This window comes from Crinia signifera, chromosome 6 (genome assembly GCF_055691185.1).
Source record: "Crinia signifera chromosome 6, ASM5569118v1, whole genome shotgun sequence".
NCBI lineage: Eukaryota > Metazoa > Chordata > Amphibia > Anura > Myobatrachidae > Crinia > Crinia signifera.
Window position 1 is genome coordinate 132892560 of NC_139222.1, and position 21519 is coordinate 132914078.

General features: G+C 45.4%; 1 protein-coding gene across 2 annotated transcripts in view; it reads left to right on the forward strand.

Annotated features, from left to right (window-relative positions):
- IGFBP4 (insulin like growth factor binding protein 4) overlaps positions 1-21519 on the forward strand; it is a 74628-nt gene that overhangs the window by 48045 nt on the left and 5064 nt on the right. The window contains exons 2-3 of one of the 2 annotated variants that reach the window (XM_083147266.1): positions 18330-18484; positions 18721-18849. In XM_083147266.1, coding sequence (XP_083003392.1) covers positions 18330-18484; positions 18721-18849 — 284 coding nt within the window. Of the gene's footprint in view, positions 1-18326; positions 18485-18720; positions 18850-21519 lie in introns of both variants that reach the window. The other variant, XM_083147265.1, reaches the window with a different exon arrangement.

Here is a 21519-nt window from a genome sequence, read left to right on the forward strand (position 1 = left end):
AGGTCGACATGAGGAAGGTCGACTGGTCATAAGGTCGACATGGGTTTTTCACTGTTTTTTGATCCGAATGTCGACACAGTCGACATGGACACAGTTGGCAATGAGAATCGGACCCTCGCATCGCTCGCTTCGCTCGCGATGCTTCGGGCACGGTGCCTCGCTGCGCTCGGCACACTATTTTATTCTCCCACCACGCCCTAGTGGATGGTAGGGCATGAAATACCACCTGTCGGCACATGTCGGCTCAAAAAACAGTGAAAAACCCATGTCAACCTTATGACCAGTCGACCTTCCTCATGTCGACCTTTATGCAAATTCGACCTTAAGTCATGTCGACCTTGGCCCATGTCGACCTTAAGTCAGGTTGACCTTCCTGCCAGTCGACCTAGTGGGGTCGACCTAATGACTGTAGACCTAAGTTCATTCTGACAGATGACCGCTTCCCTCTGTAACAGCACTAGTTATCTATATACTGTATATTGCTATGTAACCAGAGCCAGATTAAGGTCTAAATGGGCCTGGAGCTGAAAATTATCAAGGGCCTATTATGCGCAATAATGCAAACAACAAAGGGTTTGTGGCCAGCACCTAATAATGTGGAAGGCGTGACCAGTGTTCTGGTTGGGTGGTCTGCTCATGGGTGTGTCTCTATTTGTCTATTTGTGTAAATACTTTCAACTAATTATATATGCCTGGAAAAGGCAGGGGGCTGGCATAGGAAAAATGCAGTTAGATATTTTGGCGGATGCCCTCCAAAGCTGCACCCGTAGGATGCCGATGTCCTAAGATACTTGTGGGGTCATCCATAAAAAAATACTGAAAGCCGAAACTTGGACAACATTTCAGCACTTTTTATGTGGTCACCTAAGTTTACCACACCATATACCCCTTATACAAATCAAGCAACACAATAGTAACCCCTTATAATGTACTTGTCTCTTACACATAGGGGGAAATTTACTAAAGGAAATTTGTAAAAAAAAATAGGTGTATTTGTATCCAGAAATACACTTATTTTTGATATTTACTATACCGAAAATACGGCAATTCATATTCGTATTGATAGCACATCAATACGACTACGAATTGCCATATTTTCGGGATAGTAAATGTCAAAAATAAGTGTATTTCTGGATACAAATACACCTATTTTTTTACAAATTTCCTTTAGTAAATTTCCCCCATAATGCCATATGGAATGAGCCAAAATTCACACCGACTGAGCCAAAATTCACACAATGGCACACAGATTGAGTAAAAATTCAGGGATTTACCTGGGAATATGGTCCCAGGATCATGCAGGGACATTCCCGGGCTGGCCCATTTTACACCAGCCTAGTCCCTGCATTTTCTGGTGTGATGGGGAGAGAACCCCCCTCCTAAAACAACCATCTATATCCTCAGAACCAACTGAGCCTTTTACATGTGGGCTTCGAATGATTTTGGTCCCATGAAACTGTGCCATTTGGTTCCAAAAAAATCTGTCCTCAAACAACATGAACAGCCATGAAATTACATTTCAGAAATGAAATGAAATCAGTTTACCCGCAATATCTCTAGAACCAATGAACCCATATGGACCAGCCTGGTATCAGATTGAAGACCCAGCGATTTGGGATTGAGATCAACCTTGAGCTTCTGTGATGCCAGAGGAGGAACTGGCAGCCATTGGAACTGGTTGGGGGTCAGAATTAGCGGGTCCCATGTTATCCTAAGAGGCGAAAACGTTCCAGGTTTACCTAGCAGTATCTCCGGTTCCCGGAGGGCTAGCAATGCGGGGCTGGGCTCATTGGAAAGCTCTGGCCCTCAGCTACAAAATGGGCCTATTTAGAGAGTGGGCCTGGAGCTGTAGCTCCATCAGCCCCATTGTTAATCCGGCCCTGTATGTAACAATGGGGCAGATGTATTAAACCTGTAGAAGAGATACACTGGAGATAAAGTGAAAGGAGATAAAGCACCAGCCAATGAACTGTGTTTTAAAATGACAGTTGGGAGCTGATTGGCTGATGCTTTATCTCTTTGCATGTTATCTCCACTTTATCTCCAGTTTATCTCTTCTCCATGCTTAATACATCTGCCTCAATGATCCAACAGATGGAAACTGGATCTACTAGTTCCTACTGTGGCTAGTGCAGAGGAACCAGAGGATGTCTTCAAGTGCTGCTTAGAAGAACATACTATACCTTTTCTCACTTGATGATAACTGATCTGCTAATATGATGAGACTTGTACAACATAATGTAAAAGCTATATAATGATCAATGTTGAATATCATATTGCTGACAATATTCAAAAATTATTTCTAATTTGCCTACAATTAACAAAGCATGATCCCATATTTCTAGGTACTGGCAGTGAATGTGTTAAAGGAGACAAAACAGAGAAGGGTTTATTTTGGCATTCCATCCCATCCCAAGGTTTCATGAGCTGGGACAAATCTCTTTTCCCGCACCTCCTCACACACTTCAATCACCTCCCAATCTTCCCCCACCTTTTACTTAGAAAGAACAGCAAATTGTTCTCTCTGTAAAGAATTTTAGGGCTCAAAACATCTGCACTTCTGATAGATTTCCTGACCTGGTAGAATATCCAGAGATGTTAGAGATCACTGAGACCAGCACAGGATACTCCCATTGTATTATGTTACCAAAGGAGGATGAGAACAATATGGAGGGGAAAGGTAACAGGGCAACATATGGTGACATGGAGTGACATGGTGTTGGGGCTGTTCCAAGAAGAGGTTATTATTATTATTATATTTGGTACTTGTTTCCTAGCTCGGCCACAACGATCATGATCGTGGGCATCGTAAGGGAAAATCGGGGGCATCGCAGCCATCGCATGCACTAAAAAAATCGGGTGCGATGGCCGCGACGCGATGCCCGCGATTTCCCCATAGGGAACAATGTTAAATGCCTCAATTTAGTCGCGATGCCCCCGATTTCCCATAGGAAACAATGGTAAATGGCCCAGAAACCCCCCAAAACACCCCTGAACAGTGAAATGTCCCCCCAAAAGTATTTTACGCCACCCCACGATCAACGCGAACCCGAAGCGTGGCGAGCGCAGCGAGCCCGCGAGGGGCGGTGGTACGCGTCCTCCGACCTTTTCATACCCCCACTATCCACGTCGGCGTGGAGTTGAGAATAGAATAGTGTGGCGAGCGCAGCGAGCCACCGAGCCCGAAGCGTGGCGAGCGCAGCGAGCCCCGCGAGGGGACCCGGATACCTGTGAAGCCCGCGAAGGGACGCGTTTACCTGTGAAGGTATCCGCGTCCGCTCGCCACGCTTCGGGCTCGGTGGCTCGCTGCGCTCGCCACACTATTCTATTCTCAACTCCACGCCGACGTGGATAGTGGGGGTATGAAAAGGTCGGAGGACGCGTACCGCCGCCGCTCGCCACGCTTCGGGTTCGCGTTGATCGTGGGGTGGCGTAAAAAACTTTTGGGGGTTTCTGGGCCATTTACCATTGGTCCCTATGATGATTTGGTGAAATTGAGTCATTTAACATTGTTCCCTATGGGAAATCGGGGGCATCGCGGGTACATTGAGCCATTTAACATTGTTTCCTATGGGGAAATCGTTTGCATCGCGTCTGCACCATTTAAGCCTCTTTTAGCCGCATACGACGCGACCGACACGATTTTCACTGTTTTCAATGCATTTCAATGGGAAAATCGGGGGCATCGCGTCGGTCGCGTCGTATACCACTAAAAATTACACACGATGCCCGCGATTGTGGCCGTGCTAGGAAACAAGTACCTTATATTTTTATTAATAAGGCGCCACAAGTGTTTTCCAGCGCCGTACAAAGGAATGGAACAAGGAGACAAAACTTAACATTACAGTAAATAAATAACAAAAATAGAGTACAGGTAAAATGAATGCCACAATTAAATACAGAGTACAGCTTAGATGTAAGTAGTGAGGACGTGATCAACGTACTACTAGGGGCTGGTGGCCACAGATGGAGATGAGTATACGGATAAAGATGGTCGCTGAGTGTTTGCGTATGGGACGAGCTGTCAGTGAATGTGGAGAGAAGGGCTTTGACAACAGGAGGGAAGAGTGCCCTGCTCTGAGAAGCATACAATCTATTAGATAGAGGAGACAGACAGATTACATGAGGTGCAAGCAAGCGGAAGGTTGCTTGATAGTAGGATGTACTGTAAGCAGGCATAGATGACCATGCATGGGGCAGGGGGTCGGAGGACCAGCCTACGAAATGGGTTATGCAGGTTATATAGTATAATATGAGGAAGAAGTATAACAGAATTAGGAGAAGTTATAGATTTCATATCCATGGAGTAATAGCAAAAATTATAGGGAGAGGATATATATTTATTTTTTATAACAGTTATTTACATAGCGCACATTCCGTAGAATTTTACAGAGAATAGTTGGCCATTCACATGCCCCTGCCCCAGTGGAGCTTGCAATCTATATTCCCTACACATGTACACACACACACACACACACACACACACACATTCCAGGGTTAATTTCATTGGGAGCCAATTAGCCAACCAGTATATTTTTGGAATGTGGGAGGAAACCGGAGTACCCAGAGTAAACCCACGCAAGTACGTAAAGAATATACAAACTCTGCACAGTTAGGACCATGGTGGGAATCAAACCTATGACCTTAGTGCTGTGGGGTAGTAATACTATCCATTACACTATTCATGCTGCTGAGAATATGATGAATTATTATAACAAATAGGAGAAGCTATAGAAAGGTTACATGGAGTAAAAGGAAGAGTTATAAAAAAGTTTTAGATAGTAATAATATTTAGAGATAAGTTATATGGAGAAATAGGAGGAGTTATAGGTACTTACAGTATATGGATGAAGAGAAAGAGTTCTAGAGAGGTTTTGAGGGTATTGGCAGAAGTTACAGGGAAAGGTAACTGGTACGGCCTCATCTAGAATACCATGTTTAGTTTGGAGGCCATGCTGTATCTCCAGAAGGATATAAATATATTAGAGACACTACAAAGAAGGGCAACTAAAATGATGCATGGCCTACATCACAATACTAAAAGATCTTAATATGCATAGTTTGGGGCAGTGATGAGAAATTACACACTAGACCTGAATGAATGAAATATTCTTATTACGGTAAATACTGTGTTCTTTACATAGTTGAATGTGCTGTCTCAGACCCAGAAGTCCAGCACTGGCGCCACATCGCAAGGGACAGCTTTTTATCGCAAGAGCTGTCCCTTGTGTTAATGATCGCTTATGTTAGAGTATATGCGATCATTAAGAATGCAGTCGGCCAGCGAAGGGGGGAGAAACAAGGCTGCATCTGTTAGAACATCCCGCCCTCTGTCACATCTGTCACGCGCTCATTGAGAACCTGCTTTCATCTGTCAAGAACACAGGGTGCCAGTGACGAATTTGCCAATCTTGGTGTTCTTTGGCAAATGCCAAACATCCTGCACAGAGTTGGACTGTAAGCACAACCGCCACCTCATGGAGTCTGTTTCTGACCGTTTCAGTTGACACATGCACATTTTGTGGCCTGCTGGAGGTCATTTTGCAGGGCTCTGGCAGTGCTCCTCCTGTTACTCCTTGCAGAAAGGCGGAGGCAGTGGTCCTGCTGCTGGGTTGTTGCCCTCCTACAGCCTCCTTCACATCTCCTGATGTATTGGCCTGTCTCCTGGTAGTGCCTCCATTCTCTGGACACTATGCTGACAGACAGCAAACATTCTTGCCGCAGTTCGCATTGATGTGCCATCCTGGATGAGCTGCACTACCTGAGACCCTGAGTGTGGGTTGTAGACTCCATCTCATGCTACCACTAGAGTGAAAGCACCGCCAGCTTTCAAAAGTGACCAAAACATCAGCCAGAAAGCATAGGAGCTGAGAAGTGGTCTGTGGTCACCACCTCCAGAACAACTCCTTTATTGGGGGTGTCTTGCTAATTGCCTATAATTTCCATCTGTTGTCCATTCCACTTGCACAACAGCATGCAAAATTGATTGTGACAACACATTTGTTGACAAGCTGCTCAATCAGATTGTGATGTCACTCAGGTGCCAAAAGGGAGGGGTAATTCTGGTTAGGAAAAAAAAAACATTTTGTATCCCAATTGCACAGTGAGTGAGAAATATCTACATAATAACCAGATAATACAGAGATCTTGGTTGAATATATCTGCAGATATAGGGCTATGCCCCCAGGCCGTACGTCAAGGCGTCTCTGTGTCACTGGGGGTCCCTAATACTGGGTATGGGTCTAAGGTGTGGCCAACATGCCGACACAGGCTGAGTACTCCAGGGCAGCACACAAATTAAAGTTTGTATGGGTTAATAAGAAGCACATAAGTGCTATGTAAGGAAGTGAAGGTGTGATTACAATAATACAAAATATATACAATGTGATAGGAAAAACATAAGTGTTAATAAAGTGTTAAGGTGTGCTAACCTGGAGCAGACCAGCCATACCAACAAAGGGGGAATCACACTCCTAAATTGATTGTCAATCAGTGTTGCTTCCTAAGTGGACAGTTTGATTTCACAGAAGTGTGATTTACATGGTTACATTGCATTGTTTAAGTGTTCCCTTTATTTTTTTGAGCAGTGTATAAACTTTCAGACATACCAATTATTTTTACAAGGTACAGGAGGGAGACCATATTAGAAACTGTTGACATGCACTGATACAGAGAAAAGGAGGGAGAGAAATTTGAGGACAAATGACTTCACAAAAAAGAGTAGTAGAGAAGTGGAATAGCCTTCCATCAGAGGGGTGTGGTGTGAGGGTCCTACATTCGGGATCCCGATTGTCATTGCCGCTACTCCGACAGTGGGGTGTGCGCGAAGAAGCCCCTTGCGGGCTTGCTGCTTTCGCCATGCTGCGGGCTCGGTGGCTTGATCTGGCATAACATCCATCCAAGATGGTAATCTCAGACAGCGCGCTGAAGCTGGGCCAGGTTGGCAAGTGATTTCCCTGCTTTATGAGTAACAACGGAGTATGTAAAGAATTTTAACATCTTGACATCTGGAAAACTGGACAGACAATTGCGCAATAAATTCTGCTCTGCTACAATTGCCATATAAATGTGTGACTGTATAAATCAATGTCACTACAACAAATTAGTTCTCCTCAAACATTTTTCATTATACTTAATTTTCTCATCATCTGCCCAAATTTTTCCTTCCCATATGGGGCCATAGCCGTGCGCAGCACATTTTCTTAGGGGGGGCATGTCCATCACCGCCTACTTGGCGTGTCCATGACCTCCTACTGGACATGTCCATCAGCACCTATTCGGCATCATTACAAACTAAACTGCACAGATCGCTCAGCACACAGCATCCCTTGTGTGCCCCAATATGTGTTTACCGATCTGTGCTTAGCAAGTCGCTCAGCGCAGAGGACAGCATCGCCCCATGTGTGTGGGGCTTTAGAGTTAGACTTTGGGGCAGAGGGTAAGGCACTAATGGGGAGGGTAAGTGTGAGGCTGCAGGGGGGGTGGGGTAGGGGGAGGGTAAGTATATTCACCTCACTTGACCCATTCCTTTTGATGCCAGCATCAGCATTTGACTGCCAGTCATCCATAAGGAAACCCATACACACACATATATAGCATGCTATAATGACTCACTCCCTATTAGCAATGAGATACTGTAGCCATGCTTACTGATGGAAGGCACTAGACTTACTATACCATAAGCCAGGGTGCTCTCCCGGGAGAAGTTTGTAAGCTGCTCCTATGTAAGATGGTCCGGTTTGTGGGCGGCACTCCATATAATAGACAAATATGGGATGTGATACCCTTACGAAAAATGTTATAATACATTTGAAATGTTGGCATCACATCCCCTATTTGTCTATTATTTGGAGTGCCGCCCACAAACCGGACCGTTACAGCTGGTGGGAGGCACTCAAAAAAGAAGAATTACACAAAGCCAATGGAGCATAATCATAATGCTGATCCCGCCTCTTTGATCCCTGCACAACCTGCGGCTCAGCCAATCACTGAGCCTGCAGGCTCCTGCCTAATACCCCAACCCCACTGGACAGCCGAGCCATTGCTTGGCTGTCTTGCTAGGTCTCTCATCTGTCTCTCATCTGTCACTCAAGGAGTCAGGGCAGCGGGGAGCCAGGTGCGTAGTCCCGCAGATCAGATCAGAGGCTCTGGCTGTGGCTGCCGTACTGCTGGTCATGAAGAGGTACTGCAATTGTGCAGACATTAGGAGGTGCCTGTGCACCCCCGGCACCCCCCGTGCGCACGCCTATGTATGGAGTCTACACATGGGGCAATGCTAGAACGCTCAGCAAGATCGCTCAGCACACATTTAAATGATAGCAGGCCGAATGTATGAACTGCCAGCATCGCTGACCGTTCCGCCAACTGCGGCTATCGGCTTCGGCAGCAGCAGGCTGGCGAAGCCCTATCTCAACAGCTCTAGTAAATACAAACACAGGGGCCCAGCACTTATAGTGAGTGCTGGGCCCCCTGTGTTTGTATTTACTAGAGTGTGTGGTCACAGGCCACTGCACCCCATCCTGGGAAGTGGGTTCTGTTTGCCCCCCATTCTTAGGAATGGCGAGTGTGTTGGTACTTCTGTATCTTATATTTGGGTTGATTTTTAATTAACCTATGTTACTGTGATCATAGCTTTCTCATGCACCCTAGATAAGCTCATTTACCTGAAACCTGTGACAGCTGCCCCTTTAATACTTATTCAGGTGCTGGGATTGTCTCTCCTTTAAAAGCCATAAGGTACTTGGCAGTTGAGCTTTAACCCAGAAAAAAACACGTGTTCATTTTAGCAAACAGTTGCCAGGTTCCCATGAAAACCAGTTGGTAGTGTAAGACTTGCAGTGAAATGGGGTCCCTTGGCGATGGGCTGCAAGCTTAAATACATTGATCAATTCATGAACTAAAACCCCATTATTTATTTAATTGATTATTTGATTGTTAAGGTGAGTTAGTTTGTTGTAGTGAATGCTGGGCCCCCTGTGTTTGTATATATATATATATATATATATATATATATATATATATATATATATATATATATATATATATTTATTTATCAAGGGGTCCAGATCCTGAACTCTTTAAAAGTTAGCCAAGCCTCTGTGGCAGCTGGCTACACCCCCTCTGGTGACTGGCCACACCCATAAACATGGGTCTTTACCACTTCATTCCACTGGTGGGCCCTTAATGCTCATACCCTCCAACTGTACTGATTTAGCCGGTACAGTACCGGTTTTTAATGGCTTGTTCTGACTAAATAAAAGTGTACTGAATGTACCATTTTTTGGGTGGCTTGGACTCAGCTACCTTGCGCGACAGCTGAGGCAGCACCAATTGGCGGCAGAGAATGCATCAGTCAATCGCGCAGTGGTCTCGGAGGTAAATGGTGATGTCACTAAAGGCAGCGAGGGGAGAAGAGAGGCTGGCACCAGATCAAGGCTTTAAAACTGACAGCACTGCAGCCAATGGTAGCCGCCTTGGACACACCGGGGCCAATCACACGCAGGGGGTTAGGAGGTGTTTTGAGCATCAGAGGAAAAGAAGCCACAGAGTGGGCGAGTGGCAGTACAGGCTCAGGTAATGGGAACTGGAGGCATAGGTAAGCAGGGTATAATTGCTTGCGTAGGGTAAAATTCACAGTGGGGACCTAGGCTGTGGATGGTTGGTCTACATGCCAGGGTCTATAGAGTCACATGGGGTGTTATCAGTAGATGTTGCAGTGTGATGTTGTACTAAGTAGTCATGGGGTCCATTATTGGTGCTGCAGTGCCATGTGGGAGGTATTATCAGTAGATAGCGTACATAATTGGTGCTGCAGAGCCATGTGGGGGTATTATAAACCCAGCGAGGGCAGTACATTGGGGTAAAAAGCTGTCACAAGGTAGATCTGTTAAGTTAAATACATACTGAATATCGGAAAAAATGCCCAGTACACATTCGGAAAGGTGACGTGGCCACGCCCCATTTTCCCATGGCCACCCCCTATCAGAATGTGTACCGGCTTTGTTCTTCAGATGTTGGAAGGTATGCATGTCCCTTTTTGACACTGCTAGTGTTTAGAGAAGTTACCAGTTACGCAAATATACAGTAACTATATGGAAAATGTGGATAATGCTTATATAAAGCTCAGCTTTGGTTTCTATTACTTTACAAAGTGGATAGGGATGGTGCAGTTTATGGGAGATGTGTACAATTCTACCATACTTGACAACTTTTGAAAACTAGATTCAGGGAGATTATAGTTGGTGGGAGAATTTTGGACAGCGCTAGTTGGTGGGAGAATTTTGGACAGCGCACCCAAAACGGCGTGTCTAGTTCCATATATGAAGAGATTGTGAAAAGACATTGTGAACGTGGCACCTAGAAGTGTGGGTGTGTACTGCAACATCTGAGAGCAATCTTTTAAAATGACTTGTATCCAAATGTAGATGAGCCCCAAAGCATTGAGTAAGAGCTACTATACTTGTTATAGTGCTAGGAAATGGTGCTGATGATTCAATGTAAATGTATCTATAATTTTTCCAAATTTTTTTTACAGTGTAATGTAAGCTAGGTGAAATGAGGGCGATTCGTAGACTAATGAGGGAGAGAGGGAGATTGCTGCTATTTCAGGGAGTCTCCTGCAGAATGCAGGAGGGTAGGCAACTATGAATTCTACAGTAAATGTATCCTAGAAAACAGCCAGCCACATGGGGGAGGAGGAAGAAGGATATTGTCTGTAGCACTTTCAGCAGCTGGATATTGAGCAGCAGAGAGAGCTGGAGACTGGCCACACATTCCTAGAGTTTAAAGCAATAAAGCTTCGGCAGGGAGTAATCTTCAAGGATTTCCTGGATATCAGAAGGAAGCTCTTGTGGGCAGGGCCTGCATCACCTGCAAGTAAAGTGCAGTGCACTGAGTGGGAAGAGAAAGAAGATTAGGAAGCAGAGTTGAGGTAAAAATAAATTAAAAAAATAATAATTAACCCATCTTGATAAAACTGTTTAGTATAAGAATAAGAATGACAGAGATTAGGGGGGTATGTGTTTGAAATTGGGTCTGGAACAGTGGCATATTTTTAATGGGTGCAGTATGCATGGTGCACATGGGTCCTTGAGTCACAGGGGACTTGTGTGCCCTGCATCTAATTTCTAATACCTGGAGTGAGTTGTGGATGAGAGAGAATGGACAGGTGCAAATAAAGTGAGAAAAGAGACAAGTAAACATATGGCCCCTACACACGGGGCAATTTCAGGGCATTTTCTAAGCAATCTTACTAGATCGCTTAGAAAATAATCCTACAGTACATTGCTCTGGGAGTAGGGGCCATGGCGATAGTGATGCGTAGCCCCGTGCATTGCTATCGCCCAGAGATTAATATCCAGCATGCTGGATATATCTAGTTAATCACCGGTCAGGGCCAGGGTTCTCATTGGTGCACCCTGGCCCTGACAGATGGCTCAGCAAACAGCGCTGACACGTCGATGTGTGTTGAGCGATCTTTCTGAGAGTTCTGGGCGATCTAGAATTGCCCCATGTGTAGGCCCCATAAGGGAAGAAGAAATTGGGGAGAAATTGGGGCAGATGATGAGAAAATTAAGTATAATGAAAAATGTTTGAGGAGAACGATGACAACGAATTTGATGTAGTGACATTGATTTATACAGTTACATATTTATATGGCAATTGTAGCAGAGCAGAAATATTGTGCAAATGTCTGTCCAGTTTTCCAGACGTCAAGATGTTAAAATTCTTTACATCCTCCCTTGTTGCTCATAAAGCAGGGAAATCACTTGCCAACCTGGCCCAGCTTCAGCGTGCTCTCTGAGATTACCATCTTGGATGGATGTCACGCCAGCTCTGCTCGAGAGAAATGCACATGGACCAGCCAGCACCTTCTGAAAGGCTTGTCAGACTTTCCATGAGCTCACATGAAACCTGGAGCTACAGAACTGCAAATTGCAGACAGGGGTGGGGGGAGGGTATGGAAGCCAAGGGTGACCCCATTAACACCATGGACCAAACACTGGGATTTACGCTATGGCTTTGATATTGTTTCACTAGTAAATTTGCCTAAAACAGCAACTCCCCAAAGCGGTAACACTTTTCCTGGCTCCTTTCTGTCTGTGTCAGTGTATCAGGCTGTATATATCCCTAAGCTTACTATGATCTCTGCCATCATGCAGAGGGGGAGCAGACTATTATTCTAGGGTGAACATAAGACTCCATAGCTAATGTTTGCAAGTAATGTGTCACCAATTACTGAAAAAACATATGGTATAATGTGCCTGTAGTATAATGTATAAGGACATTTCATGTCACTACGGAGTTCCATGATTAAAGGCCAATGTGCATATACACACAGATAATTTTTATTAAAGATAATAACCTGATTGATTTGATTAATGGTGTTAGAATTGGCCTTATAAATATACAAATGAATAAACTCTGATGTAATCATTGCTAAAGTCACCAAGTATAATGGGCGATATCCATTCCTAACTCACCCTTTGTACAGATATAATAAACAGGCATTTAAACATATGTCAGCATGAGGGCTGGACTAGCCACCAGGGGTAAAGGGGAAACCCCCGGTGGGCCTGCAGCTCATCCTCTAGGTCAGGGGTGGCCAACCGGTCAGAGGTAAAGAGCCGAAAAATATCTGTAGTCTAGCTAAAGAGCCAACAACATGCGCCCGCCGAAGGCACGCCGAAAAAAGGGGCGTGGTCTATTTGGACCCCTTGGATGGGTGTAATACACATATGCCTCCAATAGTGCCAGATACATATGCTCTCACGGTGCCGGGTATTTTACAACATAATGCCGATTACACGTCACACAACCATTACATAGTATATCACATGCCATGCTCATTACATGTTATGCCACATACCGTAATGCCCATTACATGATATACCACACACTGTGATGCCCATTATTCATTATGCCAGGACTCAATTTATTTCTAAGTAGGGATAACATGGACAGTGCGCGCCAAATTCACCGTAATGCTGATTACATGTCACACACCCATTATATAGTATACCACATGCCATAATGCCCATTACATGTTATGCCACACACCGTAATGCCCATTACACGTTATACCAAACACCATAATGCCCATTACACTAAACACCATGATGCCCATTACACATTATGCCACACTTTTTAATGCCCATTATATATAATACCACACCCGTAAAGCCAATTACATATAAGTGCTGCTTACCTAAAGCCCGTTGCTACGGGGTTAATTCTTGATGCCAAGGGTTTCCTATTTCATGCTCGATGTCAGGGATTGCATGCTCAGGGGGAACATGCACTATGCCAGGGGTTATATGGTCTGCCAGGGGTTACATGCTCATTGCAAAGGGGGGAGTGAGAGGTGAGGCCAGGCAGTGGGAGCAGTGAGGCCAGGCAGGGGAGCAGTGAGGCCAGGCAGGGGAGCAGTGAGGCCAGGCACGGGAAGCAGTGAGGCCAGGCACGGGGAGCAGTGAGGCCAGGCATGGGGAGCAGTGAGGCCAGGCACGGGGAGCAGTGAGGCCAGGCAGGGGGATCAGTGAGGCCAGGCAGCTGGGCAGAGAACTATCAGCGGCAGCGCAGCCCACCCCAGCCGCTGTAGCTGTCAGAGGAGAGTAGGTCTGCGCGCTATTTGAAATCTCGCGCCAGCTCTCACAGTCCGACACTGGCAGCCAATCAGGAGCCGCCACTCCGATTAGCTGCGTGAGCCGGCGCGAGATTTAAAATAGCCGCAGAGTCAGACGCACACAGTCCTCTGTGATGTCGGGTCACCGGCAGCGCCAGAGCTTGATCCCCGGCAACGGCAGCGAGGCTGCCCGACCCTCCCTGCTCTGTTCCCGGACAATGTATAGTCCGGGAATGCCATCCCGGACGGGTGGTAACCCAGCAGGAGCCGGCGAGCCACACTGTAGCAGGGGGCTCGAGAGCCGCGGGTTGGCCACCCCTGCTCTAGGTACTGTATCAGGTTCCAGTTTTCTGCACTTGACTATACACATGTTACCTTTATCTAATGGACAATACCACGTGCACTTCAGGTGGGGAAAATGTAATGTTTGCAGAGAGAGTTAGATGTGGGTGAGTTGTTTTGTTTCTGTGCAGGGTAAATACTGGCTGCTTTATTTTTACACTGAAATTTAGAATTCAGTTGAACACACCTCACTCATATCTAACTCCAGGGATTTGCAGTCAGGGGAGGCAGGGGAGGCAGTTCCTCCCCTGTCATTAATAATTAAAATAATACAAAGAAGATACTTATGGCACATATTCTGTCATAAGTATCTTCCTTATATTAATGTGATCATTTTTATTGCTGCATAGCAAGTTTAAATTGATTTTGGATCCACCGAAAGTGGTGCCTCGATCTGCCCATTACAAAAGCTGAAAGCAGGGGGTGGGCAGGGGGCAGGGACATGCAGAGGGCTGCAAAAGCCCATTAAAAAAACTATTCAAAGCAGCACCTTCACGAGTGCCCCTGTCACTGAAGCTGATGTGATTGGACCGGCTAACAAGTGGGTCTGGCCATGACAAGTGTGCCCGTCTTTGGTTACCGGTGTGGGGATACTCCCAGGGCCAGGTGCACACCCTCGGGACCCTGCACCAGGGATGACGGTACCTGCTGCAGCTCCAGGACCTGTATGTGACCTCTACTCCGCACTCCGGTCCCGCAAGGCAGGAGTCTGGCTGCCCGCTGCCTTGTCTGATGAGGCTGTGGCACTACTTGCTATGGTGCTGGACTGGCGGCTCAGCATCGGATGTCAGGGCTGGAGATGGTTCCCTTCCTCTCTGCTCGCGGACTGGCCGCTAGCTGTGGAAGCTGTCTTCGCCTGCCGCTATGTAGTAGTAGTACGTTTATTTATAAGGCGCCACAAAGTGTCCTCAGCACTGTACATAGCAAACAAAAAACAAATTACAATGTCACGTACAGGGTGTGTTGATAAAATGCAGCATAAATAGGGGTATAGCTGGTGGAACTAAAATCAGAATCAGTTCAGAAGTAGGTGTCGAAATTGTCGAGGAGACTGAAGATGAAGTAGAGGAAGGGAAGAACAGGACAGGAGCACAGGTGAGGTAAAGAGGTAGGGTGAGTACATGAGGAAGGAGGGTCCTACTCATAAGAGTTAACATAAGAGTTAACATACTAAAAGGAGGTGGGTGGACGAATGAAAAACAATAGGATAAGAAGGAACGGAGGCAGGATAGGAGGATCAAAAGAGGAGGGATAGGCTAGTCGAAAAAAGTGGGTTTTGAGGGAGCGCTTGAAGGAGGTAAGGGAATCAGAAAGCCTGATGGGTGGCGGGAGGTTGTTCCAGTGCAGGGTGGCAGTGCGAGAGAAGGTGGGAGTGGGAGGAAGTGATTAGGTGAGAGGTCAGTCGGCGGTCAGTGACGGAGCGAAGAGGACGGGAGGGAGTGTGGATAGAGATCAGTGAAGAGAGGTAAGGAGCGGTGGAGGAGGAGAGAGCCTTGTAGGTGTTGGTCAGGAGTTTAAAGAGAACTCGGAAAGGAATAGGGAGCCAGTGAAGAGATAGACAGAGGGGGGAGGCGGCGGTAGAGCGGCGGGTGAGGAAGATGAGCCTAGCAGCAGAGTTAAGAATGGATTGGAGAGGTGCGAGGCGGGTGAGAGGTAGCCCAGAGAGAAGGATTTTGCAGTAGTCAAGGCGGGAGATAACAAGAGAGTGAATGAGAATTTTGGTTGCGTCAGTGGAGAGGAATGGTCTGATGCGCGAGATGTTGCTATCTGCATCCTCCAGGACCTCTGACCTCCTCCGCTTATTGCCTTCTCCAGCCCCCATTCCCTGAGCCTCGCTGCTAATTGCATCCTACAGGACCTGCTCCCTGAGCCCCGCTGCCACAGCCTGTCCCTCCCCTGGGAGTACCTCACCCGCTCCCAGATGATGCCATTTTGTGGTCTCCTGGTTGCCAGCTTCGCTGCCATGACGCTCACCACTTCTGCCAGGATAGGCTTCCTGGTGAGTACCATTACCAGCTGCAACTCCCCTGTTGGAGTGTGATTGCATATAATGATGCTAATGGGACCTGGGCAACACACACACACACTTCCCCCTGAATCTATGATTGCCATAACCTGTGTTGATCAGGTTAATTGATAAGAAAGGTGCTTCAACACAGGTGATGGCAGTCATACAGTAATAGGAAAGTCCAGGAGCAGAGCAATGTGTCCCTGCGCTGACAACCCATGCCAGTACTGCCCGGTGACATTTGCGGATGCCCCTTATTTTTCAATGTGTGCTTATATACGTACTATAAATACTATACAGTTGATAGAATTGGTCAGGTGTATACAATATGTATTAATACATAGTGGAACATTGGGCCAGCGCATGCGCAGTATGTATGGCGTTACTGCGCATGCGCTAGCCTGTGCAGGGACAGGGGTGCGCGCGGTGTCCGGGGATGGCAGCAGTGGCCAGGGACGGCAGCGACCAGGGACGGCAGCGGAGGGGGGGGGGCGCATTGCGACAGCCCTCCCCCTCCATAATGGTAAGAGCCGCCACTGCCTGACACTCAATATCAATACTCACATAGGAGGCTGTGTCCTTTCCACTTGTAGGGTTTTGTATAAGCTCCACACACTATCATAAGAGTCAATGGCATGCGGTGGGGTGAGGCAGGTGAGGCACAGCCTTTCCTGTCATACTAGCGCATATGCCGGCATTTTGAATTGATAAAGTATGTCAAAAATACAAATAATTTATAAAAAAAAATCTTATTTTTATTATTATAATCATTTTTATAGTCAAAACGCTGGAGTAAAAAGTCTATGGCAGGTGAGGCAGTGCCTCACCTGGCTACCTCTTCTGCACATCTCTTATCAAAACTCAGTGAATCTCCAGCAGTACACACTGCTGCACATGTGTATAATGCTGGTATGTACCCCATGGCTCATATATTGTGTGCATATCTGGCTCTGGTACTTGCCAGGGACTCTTGAGCCATTTACCACACCGCACGTCCATGATTAAGGGCCAGATGTATCAAGCTTCAAAAAGTGATAAAATGGAGAGTGATAAACAGCCAGCCAATCAGCTCCAGCCTGTTATTTTTCAAACCCAGCCTGTGACATGGCAGTTAGGAACTGATTGGTTGACTGTTTATCACTCTCCACTCTCCATTTTATCACTTTTGAAGCTTGATACAGTAAATCTGGCCCTAAGAGTTTAATCAAGCTGTGATGCAGTATGAGTTTGTGTTAAATGACTGGCAATGAGGTCTGTGTGAAATGGTTGAAAATTGGGGGATAGATTTAACAACACAAGTGATATTCTCCTTATCACTCATTACGAATGATAAATGGTGCTCCGGCCAATCAGCTCCTAACTGTCATTTTTTTAAAAAAACTGACAGGAGCTGATTGGCTAACATCGTTTATTAATAAGACTGACAACAAATAACTCAGTAGACCTACATTACATGTCTGCTTTGTAACCCAGATCTTAATGTATATATACAATTACTTGTTTTACAGTTATTTCTTTGCTGCTTAAAGCAATCTTAGTGCATTATCGATAAAAATATAACCAATATAAATTTTGTTACCAACATATTTATCTTCAATGTCTGCCACATTCACTTTGCGAAATGATCAAAGGTACTTGTATGTAGGTAGGTTCTTTGCTCGTACATACACATACATACTAATTTATAAATGTGTGGTAAATAGCTAACAATCGATTTGGGTGTGCCTTCTTCTTAGTCAAGAACCAGAGGTACAGTAGTGTTTGAACAGCCAGTTTTTACAGGCAGTGGGTGTCTACTCTAGTAACAGTGGGGGGTTCTGGGTGATAAATCCTTCAGATGTTAAAACTGTTTGGGGAGATTTCCCAAATGTACCTTTTTAAAATTAACCTGCAATTATATTCCAGCCAATCAGCTCACCAATTGCACTGCTTTTTTCTAGAAATGTGCAGGTTCTGATTTACTCTGATTTCAAAGCAGGATCTTATTGGCTATCAACTGTCAACAACTGTCATGTGATTTGGGATAGCCAATAAGATCCTGCTTTGAAATCAGAGTAAATCAGAACCTGCACATATTTTTTCTATTATTATGTTGACATTCTAGTGTCGACATGGACACCAATATGACCGGAACCTATCACTTCTGTGGGCAAAATATTGTAATGAATGTTCTGTTAAGTATGGCTATATCTGTAAATAGAAAGGGTCGTCCATACCCTTCTCATTGTAAATTGGTGTAAAAAAAATACATTTTCCTGTAACGTAAGTCCAAACTGCTGCTTTGTATATTCAGGGGAGCCTTTATTTCTGTAAATGCAATGTACTAATCTTTAAATCGCATACTTTTTTCAGCAGATGATGACCACCCAAATATCAGCTTAAATCCATGTCCTACAAACGATAAGACCTGCATTCAGAAAGAGAATGCAAAAGTAAACCGGAACGCATTGCAAAGTACGAAGAAACTCACCGTGAACCGTCCAACAACCAATAATCAAGCACCAAAAATGGTAGGAGTTGCATGTGATACTGTTATTCTGTGCGTTTTCCAATCTTGCAAAACAACAGTTAACATGTTTTTGGTTGACGTGGTAGTTGATCCTCTACTATAGATTATCTATTACTTTGTCCCCCAGTGACACCGGCAATGTTTTCTTAAGAGTGCATTTGCACCTGGAAAATATTTATCATCTTTTTTGTTTTTATTATCGGAGTTGACTTTTCATTTCATTGTTGATCTATCTAGGGTTCCTGTCACCAGGCTCTAAACGTAGCACTAGAGAGATTGGCATCGCTTAGGACCAAAACACAGGAGGATTTTCTGAATACTCCAATTCCAAATTGTGACCGTGAAGGAAACTACAATCCCAAGCAGGTAACAATGGAAGCTGGAAAATAATGTGCGATGAAGGCTATTGCAATGGATATGAAAAGATGGGTTAATAATAAAGGGAATTTTATTCCCCAAATACAGTATGAGAAATCAATGAGGAACTCCGTTAAGGTGCGTACACACGGGGCAATATGATCGCTGGCAATATATTGCTTGCAATATATTGCTCAGCAATCATATTGCCCCGTGTCCCGTTTTCATCTGCGACCATGGATGGTCGCAGATGAAAATTTAAACACTGCTGGGTGAAGAGGCAGGGGAAGTCGCTGGTCGGAGGAGCATGCTCCTCCGACCAGCGACCATTCAGGGGCTGAAAACGGGAGTGCGCACCCGGCGATTTATCGCTGGTGCACACTCCAATCACTACTAGCCCCTATCGCCCCCGTGTGTACACAGCATTAGCCACCAGGGCAAAAGGTTACCAGATGAATATAATACAGGCCACAAACATCACATTGGTTTCTACAATCCTTGCTAAAACCACTGATCCTTATCTCCAGATGTGTTTTATCTTAACAGTCTGTTATTTATTTATGGAACGCTTCCCAAGCTAGGCAAGTGAATCTCATAAACCAAGTAATGAGCAACATGTTGTGTGGACTGTTAAAGGTTTTAGAATAATTTTGCTTATTTTGTTTTAATAGATTTGGAAATATAAATCTTAATGGAACTCACCAGAACTGACGAAAACATGACATGGTTGCCCATTTTAGATCATTCCTCTTTATTCTGTACAATTTGTGATTTCCACTACAGTAGTAATACCAAGGTGCTCACAACCATAGTCAAACCAATAGGTTTAATAGGGCCTACGCATGGGCGGTTTTAGGGCATTTTCTAAGCGATCTGACTTAATTGAACTAGATCTCTTAGACTAAATCACTCCGTGTGTAGGGGTCATAGCAATAGCGATGTGCAACCCAGTGACAGGGCCAATATACTCACCGGAGAACACTCGCCCTGACACATCACTCAGCACACAGCGCTGGCACAGCGCTGCGCTGAGCGTTCTGAGTGATCTAGTGCTTCAGTTTAATTATGTATGTATTTATTAAGCTACTGTACCTGTAATTCAGTTATTTTATTTTTAAACATGTAATAAATATGAATTTGAAGATTTGTCTACATCTGCATGAGTAAAACATGATGATTAGAAAGCACTAGGCTTGCAAAGAGGGGGATACTGGGGATCTACTCTAAATGGCCCTGCAACCCATGTGTATAATGTTCCCATAATGCACCTTTGTAGCCAGGCTAACAAACCCGCAAATACATACCAAAAGCATAATAAAGACTGCTGTGGGCATGCACGTTGTTATACCTGCAATACATAAATAGAATGTGTTGCATCTCTGCATATTTTGCTGCAGACATTTTCTCTTTACTATCCGGAACCATTTTGTCACTAACGAAACCCTTGAGTCTGGGAGCCACAATCTATATTTCGGTTATATCATGGAAAATAGATGGTAGTACTAGTGCATTTTAACTTCCAAAGGCATTAGAGATCGCTTTTACTGGACGGCTGAACCAATGAGTACACTCCAATCCAGTGGTGCAAGTAAGATTTTTTTCTTGGTGGTACTGATAGCCTCCACCAAAAATGGGCGTGGCCATGTGTCATGAGGGGGCGCGGCCACACAAAGCTAGAGGAGTGACTAAATGACAATAGTAGCATGGCATCAGGAGACAAGGAATGAGAAACAGCAGGGAATGACTGGGGTGGGTTGGCTCTTGCTTGGGGGAGAGCAGGACAGCTTGTCAGGGCCGTCTTTTCGTATGGGCTTAATGGGCACTTGCCCAGGGGCACAAAGTGTATAAGGGCCCTATTCTGATAGCTGAGGATCACCTTTTTCCAGGGATACCAGAATTTTGAAAATCGGCCCTGGGGAACTGGAGATATCCAACTTCAAAGCAGCAGTCCACATCCGACCTTTTAATTGCAATTCACAGTCATATTTCTCAGGTTCTCTCTGACTAGGGCCCCCATTTACCATTGATCGCATTTATAATACGATCTGGGCGGAATATTACCGCTCGGGCAGTGCGATGTGTAGCCATAGGCTACAATGGGCTATCACCATATCAGAATGGTGATAGCCCAGGGGTGCGAAGCCGGGCTGCCCTATGTTGATACATCGGGCAGCTTCGCATCCCCCATAGAAACCTATGGGGGATGCGGCCGGTGACGCTGCAGGGGGGGGATCGCAGCAGGGATCGAAGATTTCTGCTACAGTCTCCTGTGATACATTAGGGGGATACTGTACTTAATATTTGTGGTTAACCCCCCGAAAACAGGTGTTTTGGGGGATTTAGCCGCAAACATTGGTTGATAAATGCGACCCTTAGAGTTTTTCAGAGAGTATATTCCAAAAGCTGGGACTCTCCCCTTTCTGTCGACACTAGCAGCTTGTCTCTTTCATGCCCAGAATCAGAGATATCAGCCTTCCAGCAGCCGGTCCCTGCTCTAGCTCCAAACGTCTGGTGTACAGTTTTATATTTTGAAATAGAGAAATGCCCTGCGCTCACCCTCTAAAGTGCAGAATTTTATCTGTGTAACACTGCATGGATGCAAAGGACACGATAGGTATACTGTAGTGCAAGTGTTTATTTGGTCAAAATGGACTGTGCTGTCAGCCAGGTTGATGGTAA